The sequence below is a fragment of the Dama dama genome, chromosome 12 (genome assembly GCF_033118175.1).
Source record: "Dama dama isolate Ldn47 chromosome 12, ASM3311817v1, whole genome shotgun sequence".
Classification (NCBI taxonomy): Eukaryota; Metazoa; Chordata; class Mammalia; order Artiodactyla; family Cervidae; genus Dama; species Dama dama.
Window position 1 is genome coordinate 2151353 of NC_083692.1, and position 19922 is coordinate 2171274.

Consider the following 19922-nt stretch of genomic DNA (forward strand, 5'->3'; position numbering starts at 1 on the left):
GGCAGTTATAAAAGTAAAAACTGAAGACTTGGGAGCATCAGCATACTTTTTTCCCCTGACAGTTTCCTGATAGATTAAAAATAATGCTAATGGCAGGATATGTCTTTAACTCACTGGAAAACTTCTGGATATCATCACATGGCAAGCAGGATGACTGTCTATTGTTTGACCGTGTATAACGTGGCCTTAAGGATGATTTTCTATTATTTGCCCACCTACATTAGCATCCGATGCTATCTCACTTTTATTTGAAGTGAAATATGACATTGTTTAAAGGAGCAGAAAAAAAAATCAAAGAAAAATTATTTGCAAATTCACAGTGCACCTCAAGGGAACCTCCTAGTGGTACAAAATCTTAACACCATTTACTTTCAGATTGGCTTAGTGAATAGGGACATTTTCCTTAGATGAGATGGTGTGACTGTATTTTTAAATATTTAAAAGATTATTTTAGAGAAGATGAGTAATATTCTGTTTTGTAAGCCCAGAAGGTATAAGAACTAACTGATGAATATTGTAGAAAGGTCTGTTTCCACTCAAGGTAAGGCACATTTTTGAATATTTAGATCCCCTCATCCACAAAATGGGCTACTTTACAAAACTCCCCCCGCTTGGAAGTATTAGTACTGTGTCTTTGCCACTGTGCGAACAGCTGACCTGTACTGTGACTTCTCTCTAACGCCTGGCTCCTCCTTTCTTTGGCTGTGAGGTCATTCAGTTCAGGAGGTGCTGCGGTGCTGCTCGGAGTGGGGTCTCAGGAGCTGGGCCAGAAACGGCTGTGACCTTGAGCCAGGGCCCAGTTCTCCATGCTCCGTTTCCTCACCTGTAGGGTGGGGGTCACCCCCTCACCCCGTCGTGGGGTGCTGCAGGGGTCCCAGAGTTTGTCTCTGAAGTGCAAGTCCTCAGCAGGTAGGTGCTCACCCCCTGCGGTCTGTCTGCCATGCCGGCAGCACCTGGGCTGAAGGACACGCGTGAGCACTGGGAGGGAGTTCATGGCCATCTTCCCGTGATGTTGTAGAAAGATTTTCTTTGTTGGAGAAGAAAGACAGGTAGCAATTTCTAAGGACCATAACAGTCTGGAGACAGGAATCTCAGAACAGAAATTTTGGGCAGGTGCCTTGTGTGTGTAGGGGAACACAAAAACCTTGTACTTGTAGAGGACTTGACTTTCTTCCGGATTTCTGTAGAACCTTATTCCAAGGAAGGTACAGTAAGTACTCGTCATTGGAATATTTTCCAGCTTCATTTCACTGCTGCTGAATAGATTGTTGGGTTCTAATAATCCTTTGACATTTTTTTTTTTTGGTTCACTTCTGCCTTACTAAACTCTCAATCTGTAATCATTTTATTTTCGATACAAGACACAACCTGTTTGTTAACTTTTAATACAGTCCAGAGTATGTTCAGTATGTTTATGGTAGAGGTCTTATTAAAATCCACACCATCCCATTTCTAGTATTCATGAAGAATGTATGTTTTTAAAAACAAATGGTTAATTGGGTTAGGGTGAGGTTAATGTGTAGTCCTTGGAGTCACACTGCTTTCATCTGAATCAGTTCTGCCACTTTTTACCCACATATTCTGGCCACTTCCTTTCGGTAATTCCATTTTGCACTTCCATCTGCAGAATGGGATTACTACAAGTGCCAACCTCACTGGCTGTTTGAGAAGCGAGCGAGTCACTGTGTGGAATGTGTTTAGCACAGAGCCTGCACGCCTAGTGCTTAGTGAGTTTCCCTTCCTTCTCAGGAATGTGCCACCATTCTCTGTCCACTGTATATCATGAGTCTGTGCTCATTTACTTCCTCGAGTCCTGAACCGCATAACGTCCGCAGCGTAGGAGCCCGTCCCTTTGCTGTTGCTGTTCAGTCGCTCAGTCGTGCCCGACTCTTTTCGACCCCATGGACGGCAGCACGCCAGGCCTCCCTGTCCATCACCAACTCCCAGAGCTTGCTCAGACTCATGTCCATTGAGTCGGTGATGCCATCCAACCTCTCGTCCTCTGCTGTCCCCTTCTCCTCCTGCCTTCTGTCTTTCCCAACATCAGGGTCTTTTCAATGAATTGGCTCTAAGCATCAGGTGGCCAAAGCATTGGAGCCTCAACTTCACCATCACTCCTTCCAATGAATATTTAGGCCCTTCCCTTAAAACTGCCTTATTTGTGAGTAGGTTAGAACAGGATTATATGCTAAACACTGTTGAAGTGTGGGCAGAGTCTGAGGAAGCATGGGTCTGGATCAGACCTCAGACCAGCTCCAGAATGGTCTTGATGAAAGCACGTCAGAAGTGGGACTGGTCTCAACCATCCCAGGAGGTGTTTGCATTTTGAGAAGGGGAGAGACTTTATACCTTGTAGGGGTGAACTGGGGACCTACTCCTTCCCCTTATCAGTTTTTTTGTCTGCCTTCCCCCTCCTCCTTCCTCCTGCCTCTTCCTGGCCTTCCCTGCTTCTCTAGGTAAATAAGCACAGGCATCTGCTCTGGGCACAGTATCCAGTGTGGCCCCAATGCCTCCACATAGAGTGGAGTGGCCCTGTCCACAGGATTTTCCCAGCTGAGCCCATAGTTAGGAACATGTGACAGGGTTCACCTACTGCCTTGTGAACTGCTGTCCCGAGCTGTGAAGGGGGTTCTGTTGGTATTGCTTGCTATTCAGAGTCTTTTACAGGCTTCCCTGGTGGCTCAGACGGTAAAGAATCTGCCTGCAATGCAGGAGATAGGGACCCAGGTTCGATCCCTGGGTCAGGAATCTGAAGATCTCTTTTGTTTGTACGAGGTCAGCTTATGTCACTTTAGACTTTTTAAAATAAGTATTAGAGGAGTACTTGAGATACTTGATTCATATGTGTGTGTGAGATTTTTTTTTTTAGATTCTCCTTAAGAACTATTTTTATTTATTTACAGCAGTAGCAAAACCTAGAGGTTTTACGTGATGTCTAAAACGTCCTGGTTGTTCAGAATTGGACTGTGGTTAATTGACCGTAATAACAGTAGTTTCCTATAGCTAAACATACTGAGGCGGGAATAACAGTAAAAGGGTGAAAGCCTCCGTTCGTCAGCAGTGGTGAGATACCTGCATCTGAGGGTGAGACCTAGAGAGATGTCTGGCATAAACGTGAAGAAATATATGAAAGAACTGTTGGAAACAGCGCTCGGGTGGTTTTTCGTTCAGAGAGAGTTTTTGTGCACTGTTAACCTTCCGTCTGCATCAGTTACCGCTCTGCCTGGGCAGCCTTGTAATCACTCTTCTGATGTTTTTCTTCTCATTTTCAGCTTACGGAAAGGTGTTTCTCGTGCGTAAAGTGAGTGGCCACGATGCTGGAAAGCTGTACGCCATGAAGGTCCTGAAGAAGGCCGCCATCGTCCAGAAGGCCAAGAGCACGGAGCACGCGCGGGCGGAGCGGCAGGTCCTGGAGCAGGTGCGGCAGTCGCCCTTCCTGGTGACGCTGCACTACGCCTTCCAGACGGAGGCCAAGCTCCACCTCATCCTAGGTGAGTGCGCTTCCCGGCCGCCGCCGGCTCGCCCCGCACACTCTGGGCCTTGAGCTGTGACCTCCCTAAAGGGTGGCACACTTCAGACTTAGAAGAAGTGGAGTCTTGGGACTTCCTGGTGGTCCAGTGGTTAAGACTTTGCCTTCCAAACAGGGGGTGAGGGTGTGACCCCTAGTCAGGGAACTAAGACCCCACATGCCTCACGGCCAAAAAACAAGAACGTGAGCAACAGAGGCGATATATTGACACGTTCAACAAAAACTTTAAGAATGGTCCACATCAAAACCAAAAAATCTTCAAAAAAACAAAAGAAGACGTGAAATCTTTTAACCTCCACTCTTCTCTCCATGGTGGCGCTTCCTTGAGCACTGGAGTTGCTCTGGATCTGAGACCTCTGGGCCTGAAGGGGTTTGTGTGCTCCGCCCTGACACTCCTCTTTAGTCTTGAGCACGGGAGTCGTTAGGGAGCTGCTTCCCTGGGTGGCAGATTCCATTCAAATGTCGGAGCTGGATGGGAAAGTAGGCCGCAGTTCTCAGGAACATACAGGTTTGGGCCAACGAGGGTATATTTATGGAAATCAGTAACTAGGGAAAAGAAAAGATTTTTCTCAGAGATGGTTTGCTTTTCTAGTGAAAAGCCTGGTTTTAAGGGAGATCCCCAAGAGTCAGTCAGTACTCTGCTCACTCCTGTTCCCACCCACAGACACTGTCTGAATCCTTTCCTTCATGGACTGCAGCCCGCCAGGCTCCTCTGTCCATAGAACTTTCCAGGCAAGAATATTGGAGTGGGTTGCCATTCCCTTATCCAGGGGATCTTTCTGACCAGCGACCAAACCCTGGTCTCCTGCATTGCAGGCAGATTCTTTACCACCTGAGCCGCCAGGGAAGCCCTATCAAATAGAGTTGGACTGCTGTGAGTATGTGGACTTCAGAAATGTCCTCTGTGCAGATTTGAAATCTGGCCAGATTTCTTTTCAGAAAAGTTGTGTGGTCCTCTCTTCCTGCTGGAAGTAAATGGCAGTACTTCTGGTGTTACTCTCCTCCATCGTAGAGTGTGTCTTCTGCTGCAGTTTTAGTCCCACCCTTGTGAGGACTTGCACTTATGTATTATAATACCCTGGTATCGATCTCATGTGAGGATTAGATGAGGTGGACTTTCACACACGGTGCCCTGTAAGCATTAGCTGGTTCTCTCGTTCCTTCGGTGTGCTGGCCCTCTGCTCCGTGTTGTCCTAGTTATCACTAACTCCCACGCAGCTCTGCCAGAGGCCTCTCATCAGAGGTGGTGAGGTTCTGGAAGCTTCATTTCCTGCAGTCACATATCTTGTATAAGCTTGAGAATAAAGATCAGAACTCAGATCTGAATCGTTGGAAGTCTGTCCAACAGTGCCCCTTGTTTTCTCTGGTACAAACAGACTTTTTAATATATATTTGGCAACTTTATCAAATGCTCTCATTTTGAAAGTTATACTTTTATTAACGCTGCCTAAAATTGCATTCACTTTTTGAGGCCCAGTTTGCGGTGCTTAGCAGCCTCTAACCATCCCAGATCTTCCATACAGATAGGCCACAGTCTCCCTGTCTGGTCAGGGTCCTGACTCAAATGACCATCTGCCTGGTGTCTCAGGCCTTCCTTCTCCTCCTGTGTGTATCTGTTCAGCTTTGCTGTTTACTGATTTCTAAATACAGTTCCTTCTGTATTTTTCCCCAGTAGCGTGTAGTGGACAGGGCATTGTAATACAGTGGTTTCAACATTTTTAGCAGTGGAACCCTCCCCTCAAATGCAAACACAAACCTTCAATTGGAAAACAGATAGAGATGAGGAGCGGTGCTTGAATCTGAGTTTCAGGGCACCAAACCCTACAGTTTGTTTCTGGTCCTCCCCCAATCACAATTGCCATGGAACCTCAGGGAGTCTAGAAAGACTTGCTATAAATGATTGTCTTGTTCAGCGAACCAGATTTTATAATAAACCGGCTCATGACAGTTAAATCTGACACCTGAGCTTGTAGACCAGCGCGAGCCTGGAGCGGGAGAGCCGGACTCCTGGGCTTTTGGGCCCGCTGCTCCCCCTGTCCCTTTCCTCTGTCCCTGACCGTACTATGCTCCTTCTGTCTAAGTTGTTTATTGTAAATAGTGCAGTTTTTATAAATAATACTTTTAACCTCAAAGTAGATGAGTGGAATATTTGCATTTTGATTAAAAACAGTCCTTGATAACATTGCTCTTTTTGTTGTTGCTTCTTTGTTACTTTTGCTCTTTGTCAGTGGCCCACAAATAAATAGATACAACCCAAAATGAGAAAGCCCATCTCTTCTGGCAGCTCAAGAGTAGAACGTAGACTGGACGGTGGACTTGCTCCCTCGTAGGTGAGGCAGGCAGTGCGTTTAGGAAGCCTGCCCTCTGCCTCCTCTCCCCGCAGATGCCTTTACTCTCGTCCTCTTTGTGCATGCTTGTAGTTGCTATTTGACTTGAAAGACAACACTTTTCAGAAATCTTGAACGGGACCTTTTTAAACTTTTTTTTTTTTTCGGTTTGTTTTTCTGGTTCTGTTACTTGTTTGGAGTGCTTGGAATGCATGCTAGGTCAGTCCTCCAAATACTGTCGCATTCGGCCAGGGCCGTCATGACAAAATGTAAGACTGGGTGGCTCACTAAGCAGAGATTTCTTCTTTCTCAGTTCGGGTGCCTGGACGTCCAGCACCAGGGCGCCAGTGGGAGTGGTTTGCTGTGCGGGCCGTGAGGAAGGGTCTGGCCCAGCCTCAGCCCAGCTCACCGAGGCCCCCTTACCGCCTCTGCACATGGCTGACCCTCTGCAGTCACACCTCTAGTGTTGCTTTTTGTGTTCAAATTTTCTCTTCCTCTAAGGACACGAATCAGATTGGATTAGAGCTTACCCTAATGGGTTCATTTTAATAACTTAGTTACCTCCTTAAAGGCCCTGACTACCAATACAGTCACATTCTGAGGTACTGGGGCTAAGACTTCAATATGCGAATTTGGGGGAGACAGTTTCAGCCCGTAACTGTCTTTAAAGGTGTATTGATTAACTTTATCTAGCTTTTGTGTACTGTTAGAGATTAATAGCAAGATTTCACATGTCAAGCAAGCTTTTCAGGGATCCAGCTGGCTGACCTTTGTTCTGATGAATAAACAAACATTGTAGACCATTTAAAAAACTTCATTGTTACTACAGAAGCAGATATGTGCATGTAGAAACTGTAGCAAAACAAAAACAAGAAAACATTTTTAGGACCCAGAGTTTACTTCATTATACATACCTCTCTCTGTTATTACCTTAGTATATTCTTCTAGATCTTTTTGTCTGTGTGTCTGCATGCATGTATATTTTATTAAGATGAAGTTTTCCTGGAAAATCCCATGGATGGAGGAGCCTGGTGGGCTGCAGTCCATGGGGTCGCTAAGAGTCGGACACGACAGAGTGACTTTACTTTCACTTTCCACTTTCCTCCATTGGAGAAGGAAATGGCAACCCACTCCAGTGTTCTTGCCTGGAGAATCCCAGGGACGGGGGAGCCTGGTGGGCTGCCGTCTATGGGGTCGCACAGAGTTAGACACGACTGAAGTGACTTAGCAGCAGCAGCAGCAGTCCTGTAGCAAAGGATTGATAACCAGCTTTTTTTTTTATGGATATATTAATGATGTCTATCTTTCCTGGTTAATAAATTTTCATTTCACTTAATATCCGGTAATACTCATTGTTTATTGCCGCATAACTCTAAAATTTTGTTGCTTAAACAATAACGTGTTCTCTCGTGATGCTGTGGGTTGGCTGGACTTGCTCATGTGGTAGAGAGTGGAGGGCTGGCTGGGCTTGAGGGCTGAGCTGGTGCCATTCCCGTTGGTGGTGCTGAGACCCTCTCTTCCTCTCCACGTGGCTCTCACCCGCCAACGTGGTAGATCAGCTTCTTCCCATCGTGGCCGCCTCGGGGCAGCTTGTGCAGACAGCCAGGAGGGCGGAGGGAGGACTCCGAGGCGCTCTGAGGCTGGGCCCTGGAGCTCACACAGCCTCACTTCCAGCACAGAACCAGCCCGGGTCTAATGAGTGGGGAAGCAGACTCGACTTCTTGTCGTGTCTTTTTTTAAATAATATTTTCTTACACACATATATATAATTGACATACAACATTATATATTATAATTGGCATACAATATTACTGTAAATTAACTTCAGGTGTACAACATAATGATTTGATATTTGTATGTATTGCAGAACAGTCACTGCAGTAAGTCTGGTTAACACCCATTACCACCCATAGTTATAGAATTATTTGTTGTTGTTGTGATGAGAACTTTGAAGGTTTACTCTTTTAAGAACTTTGAAGTATGCAATCCAGTGTTATTAACTACAGCCACTGGTGCTGCACTTTACACTCCCATAACTGACTTACTTTAGGACTGGAGGTTTGCGCCTGTGGCCGCCCTTACCCGTTTCACCCATGTTCCAAGCTCCCATCGCTGGTAGCTGTCAGTCTGCTCTTTCTTTGTTTCTTCATTTTAGATTCCGCATATAAGTGAGATCGTGTGGTATTTGTCTTTCTGTTTGCCTTATTTCACTTAGTGTAATGCCCTCAAGATTCATCCATGATGTTGCAAATGGCAAGATTTCATCTTTATGGGCATATGATATTCCATTTTACATATGTGTAGAAATACACACAGACATGCACACACACACACAGACCGCATTCTCTCTGCTCGGTCATTCAGTCATTAATGGGCACTTAGGGTGTGTCTGTATCTCCCGTTACAAATAACGCTGCGGTGAGCATGAGGGTGCACATGTCTTTTCAAGTTAGTGCTTCTGTTTTCTTCAGATGAACACTCAGAAGCGGGGTTGCAGGATCATATGGTGGCTCTCTCTTTAATTTTGTGAAGAACCTCCATACTGTTTTGCATTGTGGCTGCACCAATTTACATTTCCACCAACTGTGCTCAAGGGTTCCCTTCTCTCCACATCCTCAATAGACTTCGCTTCTTAATGTGGCGACTACAAAGAATTTGTGGCCATCTACCACACAAGTTTGTGCTCACATTTCACTCCTTGTCCCGTAAATTCCTTTGCAGCTGGTGTGTTCAAACCAGGAGCACTCACTCGGTTACGTGCTTGAAGTCTCTTAATCTGGAACGCTCCCTTTTTCATATCCTTGGTTTATTGATCTGAAAACATACAGTGTCTTTAGCTTATTCCTCTGCTGAATTCCAGTATTTGGGAAATCGGAGCTCAAGTCTTGATAAATGGCCATTAGATATTTTTGCGGAACATACCATATTACAGCGGAGAAACCTATGATCTGGTTGTTAGTGATGCTAAGACTAAGTTACAGAAGTGACAATCTGATCTGTTTATAATAGAGTTATGTTTTTTTCCCTTAGAAGTGAAAATAATCTGTGATATTTTGATACTTTACGGTTTTAACATTTCAGTTCAGTTCAGTCGTGTCCGACTCTTTGTGACCCCATGAATCGCAGCACACTAGGCCTCCCTGTCCATCACCAACTCCCGGAGTTTACTCAAACTCATGTCCATTGAGTCAGTGATGCCATCCAACCATCTCTTCCTCTGTCTTCCCCTTCTCCTCCTGCCCCCAATCCCTCCCAGCATCAGGGTCTTTTCCAGTGAGTCAGCTCTTCGCATGAGGTGGCCAAAGTATTGGAGTTTCAGCTTCAGCATCAGTCCTTCCAATGAACACCCAGGACTGATCTTTAGGATGGACTGGTGGGATCTCCTTGCGGTCCAAGGGACTCTCAAGAGTCTTCTCCAACACCACAGTTCAAAAGCATCAATTTTTCAGCACTCAGCTTTCTTCACAGTCCAACTCTCACATCCATACATGACCACTGGAAAAACCATAGCCTTGACTAGATGGACCTTTGTTGGCAAAGTAATGTCTCTGCTTTTTAGTATGCTATCTAGGTTGGTCATAACTTTCCTTCCAAGGAGTAAGCGTCTTTTAATTTCATGGCTGCAATCACCATCATTGCTTAAATCAACTGTTTCATCATGAGTTACAGAATTGTTTGCTGTTGTGGTGGTGAGAATGTTAAAGGCGTACTCTCTCAGGAACTTTCAAATATGCAATCCAGTGTTATTAAGTATAGTCACCCTGCTGTACATTATATCCCCATGACTGATTTATTTTATGATTGGAGTTTTGAACATTTTGACTAAAGGGTGATTTTTCTAGATCCGTCATTTCTTCCACATCTATTAGTTGGAATTCTTCTGAAAAAGTGTGGCTGTCTCAACCACTGTAATTTTTTGTTTACCCTGAGATCCTGAGGTACAGTTTCTAATGGAAAGGCCAGATGCAGTCCCTTTAATTGCCAGTATTCAAAGAAAGAAGTTAAAGAATTCAAGTGGTACTGTGTTTTAAGATCCCTGATAATCAGTTGTCTTCAGTCATAACCAGAGGTAGCCTGCTGTATGTATTTTTCTGACCTTTCTTGTTTTCACTTAACAATGTATCCTGCAGTTTATTCTTTATTAATTTGTAAAGATCTTCCCCATTCTTTTTTTATCCCTGCATAGTATTCCGTTCCATTACATAGCACACCTAACTAGTTCTCTAGGATTGGATCCTTGGGTTGTTTCCAGTCTTATCTTTTGGTGATCCAGAGTACACAACTTGTACATGTCATTTCCCACTCGGATAGGAAAAAAACTGTAGCCTTAATTCATGGGAAAAGGTTGCTTGATCTATTTTTTTGCTGTCTGTAATTTCACGTATACCTTTCCACAGGGGTTGTGCCGTTTACACTCCCACTAGAATTGTGTTAGAGTGCCTATTTCTCCACAAAGCATATTCTCAAACTTCTGGTTGTTTGTCTGTCTTGTAGATAGGTGGTGTCTCAGTGTAGAGTTGATCTGAATTTTTTTAGTGAGGTTGAATGTTTTCATATGTTTAAATGGTTGTCTGTCTTTTCCTGCAGATTGTCTGTCTATGCCCTTGGCCCGTTTGCTCTCATCTCGGTTTTCTAGGAGCTTTTAGATTAATCGTTTGTAATATTCATAGTAAATCCTCCCCTATTTTCCACTTTTCTTTTGACTTTATGACGTTTTACCATGTAAACTTAATTATATTTATATGGAGTAGAATTTGTTTAAAAACATCTTTATGGATTATGGAGTTTAAGTCATAGTTAGGAAGATCTCACACTCCTGAGGTTATAAGGGATTTACCAGTATTCCTTCCAGTGCTTGTATGGTTTTATTTTTTGCATGGCGAACATCCCCACACCACATACTAAAAAGCCCAGGTGTCTGCTGACTTGAGGTGCTGCCTTTTACTTATCTTAAATTCTCGTATATATTCATGTCTTTCCTGACTGACTGTCCTGTTTTTTTGAATCATATGCCATTACCATACTGTTTTAGTTCATCAAAGTTTTACAATAAGTTTTAACACTCAGAAAGGCTAGACCCCCTTCGTCTTTCATTTCTGTTATTCTTCAGAGTTTCTGGGGTGTTCCATCATGTTTGTTTACTTTTGATGTGAACTTTAGAATCAAATTGTCTAGTTTTGGAGGGGGTTTTTAATTGCAGTTGTCTTAAATTTTAAAAAAGTAGTTTCGGGAGAATTGGCATTTGTATGATACTGGCCATTCCTGTTCAGGAACATGGTATGTCTTCCCATGTGTTGAAGTCTCCATCTGACGCCTTCAGGAGTGTTCTGTTGTTTTCCTCCTCCCCGCATGTCCCGTCCGCCAGTCAGTCGTCTGTTGCTGTTGTCAGTAGTGGCTTTCTTCCCACCAGATCTTCTAGCTGTTGATTTCGTATGTTCATTACTCTCTTGGTTTTTCACTGTATTTGTGCTTGTGCCTGTGCTGTTTCTCAGCCTGCCTGCAGCCTGCTGTTTGGTGTGTATGGGCTTTCCCAGGCTTGAAGTTTTACTGAGGGGAGTAGGTCGTGGGGATTTGCAGTCGTTCTTTCTGTTCTTTAAGATGTTTGGGGAGCAGACGTGGAAATTCAGGTCCAGGTTGCCGTCATGCTTCTACTGGGATTCATGGCTCACTGGAGATTACCAGGCTTGTTCCTTTGGGATAAAATTTGTCTGCTTGGCACAGGCTTCTCCAAATGATAAGATTATTGAATGTTAGTATTATCTTGGCAGATGCCGTCTCTGACACTTGCCAGATGTGGTGCGTAGCATTTCTCTCAGAACTGTGCTGTGCGATGGTGCCCACAGCGCGTTTTTCACTTGTAACTGCCTTCCCTCCATTCGTATTGCATGTGCTGTCCTTTAAATCGGGTCAGTGGCCGTGGACTCCGTTTGGTCTCTGGACTGTAATTTGTTGACCCCTGCAGTAAACTCATCTGTTATAAATCACATCTATGTTTTTTTCTTTAAATTCTACATCATTAATATCAGTGAGGCTTTTTTTAAATTTATATCTAATGGCATCATATAGATTTGATGGATTTTTTTCATTATATTTTTTTAGCCTCTCCAAGTCTTATAACATGGAGCCCATTCCTCTTTTTATAACTTTTTCTTTATCTCTTTCTGCCTGCTTACAGCAAGAAATATAAACGTATTTTCATCTGTTCTCTTTCTCTCTCTTAAAACTCATATTCATTTCAGCTGTCAGTGGGAGGGGTTTCTATGTAGAAAATAACCTGGGAAAACAATTTTTCTTTGTTGGTTAGTTATAATTTTGTCAAAACACCAGCTGATCTGTGACTGTGTAAACTGTCAGATTAATCAGTAGAATTCACAAGACACTAAAGAAGCAAATCACGAAGGTCCTTATAAAGGTGATGCCAAGGAGCACTCTCAATAATGAACCCCCCCCCCCATCCCACCCCACGACCTTCCAGACAGTTCCGTCGTCGTGAGTCACCCTTTCAACAAGAGCTCAAAGGGATTTAAGACATTAAAGTTTCACTTTCGAGTATTAATTTCATCTCAAAATTGCAGGGGTGAGGATACTTGCTGAGACAGTGACAGAATGGTTCATGATCCATTGCCATCTACAACGTAAGCAAGACAGACAGTAACTGAAGGAGCTTCCTCACTAGATATGACTAACCCATAGCAGTGATAAATAGCTATGCCTTAGTCAGAACTTTATAATGATTTTGATGCCCTGGAATGCATTTGCAAGAGGTACCATTAGAATGTTGAGCTAAAACCAGAAGAAAAAGTGAGATGACTCCGGCGTGACATTGAAAACAAATTGCCTTCAGGTGTGTGTGATACGCGGCGACGCCTGCTCCTGAGATTCAGGAGGAGTGAAAGGAGCAATCAGGCACCGTTCGGGGTGAGGAAGCGCAGGGGGAGTACGGACTGGACGCGCGGGGAGGAGGAGGAGACTCTGTAGGAAGAAAGAATAAGATGGAGGGCAGGGCCTGGCTGGGTATGAGGAGGTCCTGAATGATGGGGATGCGGAATAATGGCAGGTAGCTCTTTGGAAGTTGCTCCCATAAGAAATATGAACCAGAGAAGTTCTAAAGAGAATTTGAGATACAAAGGCTAGATGACTGGAGATGGGTCATAGCGTCACTAGATTTAAGTAGGTGTTTGGAGGCTGAAAGTGAAGCAGAGACTCTTTCTTTGGGTGCAGGAGACCCGGGATTTAGCCCTTCTTTCTGTTGGTTTCCCGGCCGCTTCCTGTCCTGCCAGCAGATTTCCGTGTGATCGTGTGAACAAGGTGGAGCCTTGGAAAGCGGGCCGGGTCCTTCCATGGTTACCCTGCATCCTCAGTGGGAAGTGGCGCCGTCGGGTCACGTCTGCAGTTTTCAGTGACGCTCCGCGGCTCCGTGGTCTCCAGTGGACTCCGGTCTCGCCGTCTGTTACAGAAGCGTCTGCAGCTCTGGCAGGAGGGTCTGGGGGTTAAGAGCCAGCCTGCCCGTGCAGGGGACGTGGGTGCATCCCTGGTCCAGGAAGATTCTGCACACCGCGGCCACATGGGCCCTGTCCTGTATCCACTGACCCCACGTGCCGCGACCACTGAGGCCTGAGTCTGGGGCCCATGGCCGCAGCGGGAGGAGCCACCATTCAGCACAGCTGAGACCCAGAGCAGCCAAAAATAAATACATTAAAAAAATGAACCATGACCAGTAGGGAGGTTCAACATAAAGTCAAGTTAGATACGCAGAGGTCTTAAGTAGCTGAAACTAGCCTCAGCTAACAATAGATGTTTCTTCTTGACAAAGTGAATTTTTCCATGTTCTTAATGCCCTAATACAGCGATGTTAATAGTGTGATTAGAAAAAGTTGTTGCAAATACTCAGAGGTGACTTTGAACACCTGATTTTTTTGTTTTGAAACGTAAATAACATGTACTTGAAAATCAATAATTTTGATTGAAAACAAATGTTATTTGTCCTAATGTTAGTTCCATATGATATATTTGCCTTAGTCCCTTGGGCTGAAAGGAGATCCAACCAGTCCATCCTAAAGGAAATCAGTCCTGAATATTCATTGGAAGGACTGTTGCTGAAGCTGAAGCTCCAGTACTTTGGCCTCTGGTGCAAAGAACTGACTCATTGGAGAAGACCCTGATGCTGGGAAAGATTGAAGGTAGAAGGAGAAGGGGACGACAGAGGATGAGATGGTTCAGTGGTATCACTGACTCGATGGACATGAGTTTGAGCAAGCTCTGGGAGTTGGTGAAAAACAGGGAAGCCTGGTATGCTGCAGTCCATGGGGTCTCAAACAGTTGGGCATGACTGAGAGACTGAACTGAACTGATATTTGACATGTTATGTTAGTTTAAGGTACCCAATTTGGTATATGTTTATAGGGCTTCCCAGGTGGGGCTAGTGGTACAGAACCCGCTTGCCAATGCAGAAGACATAAGAGACGTGGGTTTAATACCTGGGTCGGGAAGATCCCCTGGAGGAGGGCATAGCAACCCACTCCAGTATTCTTGCCTGGAGAATCCCAGGGACAGAGGAGCCTGGCGGGCCCCAGTCCAAAGGGTCACGTAGAGTCAGATACAACTCAGCAACCATGCACTCAGGCACACAAGGTGGGTCATACAGGGTCTTTAGATACCAGGCCCACATGGACTTGGATTTAAATTTCAGCTTCACCTATTAATAACTGTGAGATCTTGAGCAAGTCAGTTGGTTACAAGCATGATCTACAAATTACTGATGTATCTAATTGGCCTTTTCCACATAACAGACTACCCCAAATTAAATGGCTTTCACGTAGCCATGGTGGGGACTCACTCTGGGCTGGACCACTGAGGCGTTTACTGTGCTAGTCTCTCACTTTGCTCTTCTTGCAATATCCTTTCTCGTGGTTTGCAAACTGAAAAATGCCCGTGTACTTTAGGGACGTGAGGTTGTTTAAACCCTAGACTGTGTGTATGGGGGTAGGAGTTGCACTGCTCCGTTCAGAAGTGAGTGCAGGCTCTGGTAGGCAGTAACAGCCATCCCAAGACGCCGAGATTTCTTCAGAACTTGTGAGCATGTTGGGTTACATGACAGACAAATTAAGAGAAGTAAGGTTGCAGATGGAATTAAAGTTATGAGGCTGCTGACCTTAGAATAGGGAGATTATCCTGGATCATCTGGGTGGGCCCAGTGTAAGCACAGGGCCTATAGAGGTGGAGAGGAAGGGAGGGGAGGAGGCAGGTGGAGATGTGCCTGCAGGAGGGTGACGGCGAGGGTGACGCGGGGTGAGTCCTGATTCAGCCGCCTCGCTGGGTTGGGGCGATGGAGGGAAGGGGCCGTGAGTCAGGGCATGCGGGCTGCCTCTTCAGTGCTGGAAAAGGCAAGGAGGCAGACTTTCCCCTGAACTCCCAGAGTAAATGCAGCTCTGCAGGCACCTTGATTTTAGTCCAGTGATACCCACACCAGACTTCTAATCTACAACATAAAATAATAAATGTGTCTTATTTTAGGCCACCAAGACTAGTAATTTGTTACAGCTGCAGTGGAAAGAGAACAGAGAGTAAGCAGGGAGTGAATCAGACATGTGGCCCGCGTCTGACTCTTTAAAGTTCTTTAAAGAACTTTTGCCAGGAGAGGAAGAAGAAAGAGAACACGGGATATGCGGGATTTAGGGAGGATGGTCGTGTTTTAAAGTGGGTGAGATTTTGTGACTTTGAACTTTCACATTATTTGTGTGATTTCTGTGTTACTTCTGTGCTTCTTAGAAACACACTCCAGCTACTGTCACATAGAAATCCTTAAAGGCAATTTATTTGCATTTGAATCAAAGCAAGCTATCTCTGCAATTTTAAAACTTGAGTATTTCACTAAAATATCAGTTATTTAAGAAAACTTCTCTTTTGCTTAATACTGACTAAAACTAATTAGACCCTGTGGTACTTTGTAGAGATACATGTTAAACATTTATAAGCTTTGAAATTATGCTTACATTGAGAGAACAGACAAATGTCAGGAGACCATATATTTGAATTTTATTTTTAAATTATTATAATTAGATACGTCATTGTTTTTCAGCTCTATAAATTGTAACTTATATCTGTAAATAATAACAGTAGTTAATAGTCTTTTTTAAAAAAATGCTCACTGTATGTTTGGCCTAAGTTTAACTCTAAATAACTCATTTAATCCCCATGACAGTCCTATGTGTGATGGAATTATTTATATTCATATTTTATAGATACAGAGTATGAGCTATTCTACATATAAAGATTGTCACTTAGCAACTACAAATGAATTGAAATATAATCATTTTCATATAGGAAGTTCCCTTTAGTTTAATCAAGGAACCAGTAGTCTGTACAAGCATCATATAAGGTATTCCGTTGTATGGGCTGTAGATAAATATCAGTGTAATTTTAAGTTGGTAGATGTTTTATAAAAGTCACCTTGATGAAGTGTGCCTCACTGCTCCAGAGAACATGTCATACTTATTCACTGGTTTATTTATAATTATTGTCACGAAGACATGCTGTTGATGGTCCCCTTCTCTTCTTCTGTTGAGAACAGAATGTATTTTGAGACTTATTCTGAACATTTCTAGGAGGGAGAGATCAGAATTGGAGAGAGAGAGTCATCAGGAAAGGTGTTTCCCATATGATTGTTGTTGTTTAGTTGCTAAGTCATGTCTCTTTTGGGACCCCCTGGACTGTAAGACCGCCAGGCTCCTCTGTCCATGGGCTTCCCCAGGCAAGAATGCTGGAGTGGGCTGCCATCTCCTTCTCCAGGGGGTCTTCCCGACCAGGGACAGAACCTGAGTCTCTGGTGTCTCCTGCGTTGGCAGGTGGATTCCTTGCCCCTGAGCCACCAGGGAAACCCTATAATGTTATTACCGGTTCCCTTTTCCTTTTCCACTTCTTTTCTACTGTCCACTGGTCCATCTAAATTGCAGTTTTTAGCTATTACAATATATAACTCTTTCTTTCTACTTTTCCTGTTAATAAACTCAAGGTGAAAAATCTACCCTCATTCTCCTGTGTGGGTCCAGCAGCCTGTTAGCAGAGAATTGCATGTTTATTCAGTTCATGCAACCAGTGTTAATGAGTGCTTGATATTTGCTGGTGTCCGACCCTGTGCCTGGCAGCTGGAAAATTGCCCCGGGACTTTGGCGTGTCTCATTGGTACTAGGCTGCAACTTTGGTTTCTGTCAGGATACATTGAAATTAGCTTCTAGAATGAAAGGTAAAACATGTCATTAGAGAAGTATCAATCTGTTGGGGACCGTGCTCTCTATAAAGCTTAAGCTTGTATGAGTCTAGTATTTTAGAGGCTTTGGGTTTTGGTTTTTTTTTTAAATATCTTTAGGATTTTAGAATTCTTCTTCCCCTACTTCAGCCTCATTCTTTCCCTTATCTTCCTCTGCTAACCCCTCCATTGTGCTGTGTGAATAATCCCGTGTGCACAAGCTCCCTGCATCGTAACTAAGTGCGCCTTATTTATCTGAAGTCAAACCTCCTGTCCTTGGAGGACGGTGCTTCTCCAGCAGACCCTTTCACAGAAGACCAGCCACTTCCCTGTTCTCGTCCTTAGCACTCAGCAGAGTGATGATAGTCAGACTCCTGGTCGCATGCTCGCCTTTTCCAGCGATGTATCATCAGGGTTAGCTTTCCTTTCCTCCAGTCTCCTTCCATCTTCTCCGCAGTTTCAGTGACCGTGTTGATAACCAGTTCCACACCATGCCAAAGCTCTTTTTAACAAACAAGTATTGTTCCTGGCTGTGCTTGACGCACACTTTCTCCAGTTGCAGCAATCGGGGGCTACTCTCGAGTTGCGGCTCGTGGGCTTAGTTGCCCCACGGCATGTGGGATCTTTCTTGACCAGGGATTGAACCATGTCCCTCGCATTGCAAGGCGGATTCTTAAGCACCGGAAGCCTAACCACACATTGGGCCGTATTACTCAAACCAGTCACACTTCTAAGGCCTCATAGTCCGGTGTCTTCCTTGACCGTCATCTTCCATTCCTCTCTTCTCACACTCCCTGAGTCTGTTCTCCAGTTCTCATTGACTCTGCCTTCCCTGGAGTCTTTCCTGCCCGTTTCCTGGCGCCGCCTGTGGGTGGTAGGTGCGTCCTTACTGGCCTGAGGTCTGCCTGGTCTGACACAGGAGCATCACTTGCTGTGTGAACCTTCCTCCTTGCCTGACTTGGAAGTTGCTTTTATTACTCTGCAAATTTTTTCCCAGTACCAGCTTTCTAAGCTTTCCTCATGTGTCTCCAAAATGTGTCAGCAGGACCTGGCTGAACTTCATGCTGGAGTCTCAACAGACTCTCCCGGGGTCAGCCAGGGCCGCGCGCCTCTCCTGTGAGCTTCCTCACCTCTCCCGCTCCCCAGCCCCGCAGCCCCCGTCCGCCGCGCCCCCGTCTGACCGACGCCGACAGGGATCGGGGCTGCCTGCTGTAGACGCTGGAGTCTTCTTCCCTCTGCTTTCTTCTACGCCTTCAGGACTTCTGTATCTTGGAGTGTATCTGTCAAATTGGTAGGAATTAAAAATAACGGTAATATTAAGAGTTGGTGAGGGACTTCCCTGGTGGTCCAGTGGTTAAGACGCTACGCTTCCAAATGCAGGGGACGTGGGCTCGATCCTGTTCAGGGAACTGAGATCCCGCATGCCACGCAGCCAAAAGTCATCATAATAATAGTGTTTAAATTAAAAAAAAAAAAAAGATCAGTTTTAACAAAAAGAATTTTTGACGAGAACTTTGTTTTCTAAGGCGTCCATTCAATGTTGGTGGGGAATATAAATAACCTTTCTGAGGAAAGTACCTATAACATTTGGCAGCTATTATTAAAATTAATAGGTATGTATACTTTGACTTAGGGTCAGAGACTAATGTGCTCTGATATCTAAGGTATATGTGATCAGAAGCCAGATCCTGGGCTGAGGAAGAGTAGTTACAAAGAGCGTTAGTGGGGCAAGTGACAAATTTTGAATAGAGAGTATAGATTAGATAATAGTGTTTTTATCATTAAGTTTCTGATATTGATAATTGTCCTGTGGCTATATGAAGGAGCATTCTTTTTTTTTTTTTTTTTTTTTAGTATTTGCACATTGAAGGATTTAGGAGCTTGATGTCTCCAACTTGATGTCTCAGTTGGTTCAGGGACATGATATGCGTGTATAAAAACACTCAGAGAATACTAAAGCAAATAAGCAAAATGTAAACAATTGATGAATTTGCATAATGGATATATAGGAATTCCTTTTGGTGTTCTTGCAAGTATTTTTTGTACGTTTGGAATCGTATCAAAATATTTAAAATATAAAACCCACAGGGAAGGCATTATGGTCTAGGAAAAGCTTTATAAATCAGACCCAGATATAATGGACAATCTTTACCAGGCTTCCTTGACCAAGAGTGTAATTCGAAGTTTCATGCCACTCTTCTTTATGATGTAAGCCTGTGGAACAAGATTAGAGAATAATTTTTCCAAAACAGCGTTATCCAAGTTTATACCTTTGTTTGCTGCAAAGTTTGCTCTTTGTCTCAGATCATTATAGTGTAATGAGAAAGACATAGATTACATTTATTGTCCTGTGTGTATTACTTCTCACAATTGAACATATGATGAGATGTGGACTGCAGACAGTGGCAGGTTTTACCCTCTGGCAAGAACCTGGAGTGTAACTCTTTGTTGCCAAATTCAGATCCATCTGCTTTAACTGGCAAATGAGTTGAGATGGTAACTGCAGGCAAGGAAGGCCAAGTACTTTTTTGGAGAAAACAGGCCTGGGTCCAGTCCTGCAAGATAGAAATTGACTTTCTTAAGTTCTGTGTCAGAAGTATGTCAGTGACAATATTAGCTTGGCACATTCTCAAAAAAGGGTGAAACCCTTGTTTACTGTAGCCATTGAAAAGCAGTCTTTCTACAGACCCCTTGGAATGTCTCCTTTTGAGTACTGTGACATTCTCATGAGCCCTCCAAAATTTAACCATGAAAACCATGTAAAATGGAGAAATTTTATGACCAAATATATAGAATTATGGACCCCGAGCCTTTTAGGTAT

The 19922-nt window shown here is 44.1% G+C and overlaps 1 protein-coding gene across 3 annotated transcripts in view; it reads left to right on the plus strand.

The window, feature by feature from the left end:
• Positions 1–19922, plus strand: part of RPS6KA5 (ribosomal protein S6 kinase A5) — a 185463-nt gene that overhangs the window by 76966 nt on the left and 88575 nt on the right. For all 3 annotated transcript variants that reach the window (XM_061156418.1, XM_061156420.1, XM_061156419.1), the window contains one exon: positions 3273–3491. In XM_061156418.1, the coding sequence (XP_061012401.1) occupies positions 3273–3491 (219 nt within the window). The remainder of the gene's footprint in view (positions 1–3272; positions 3492–19922) is intronic.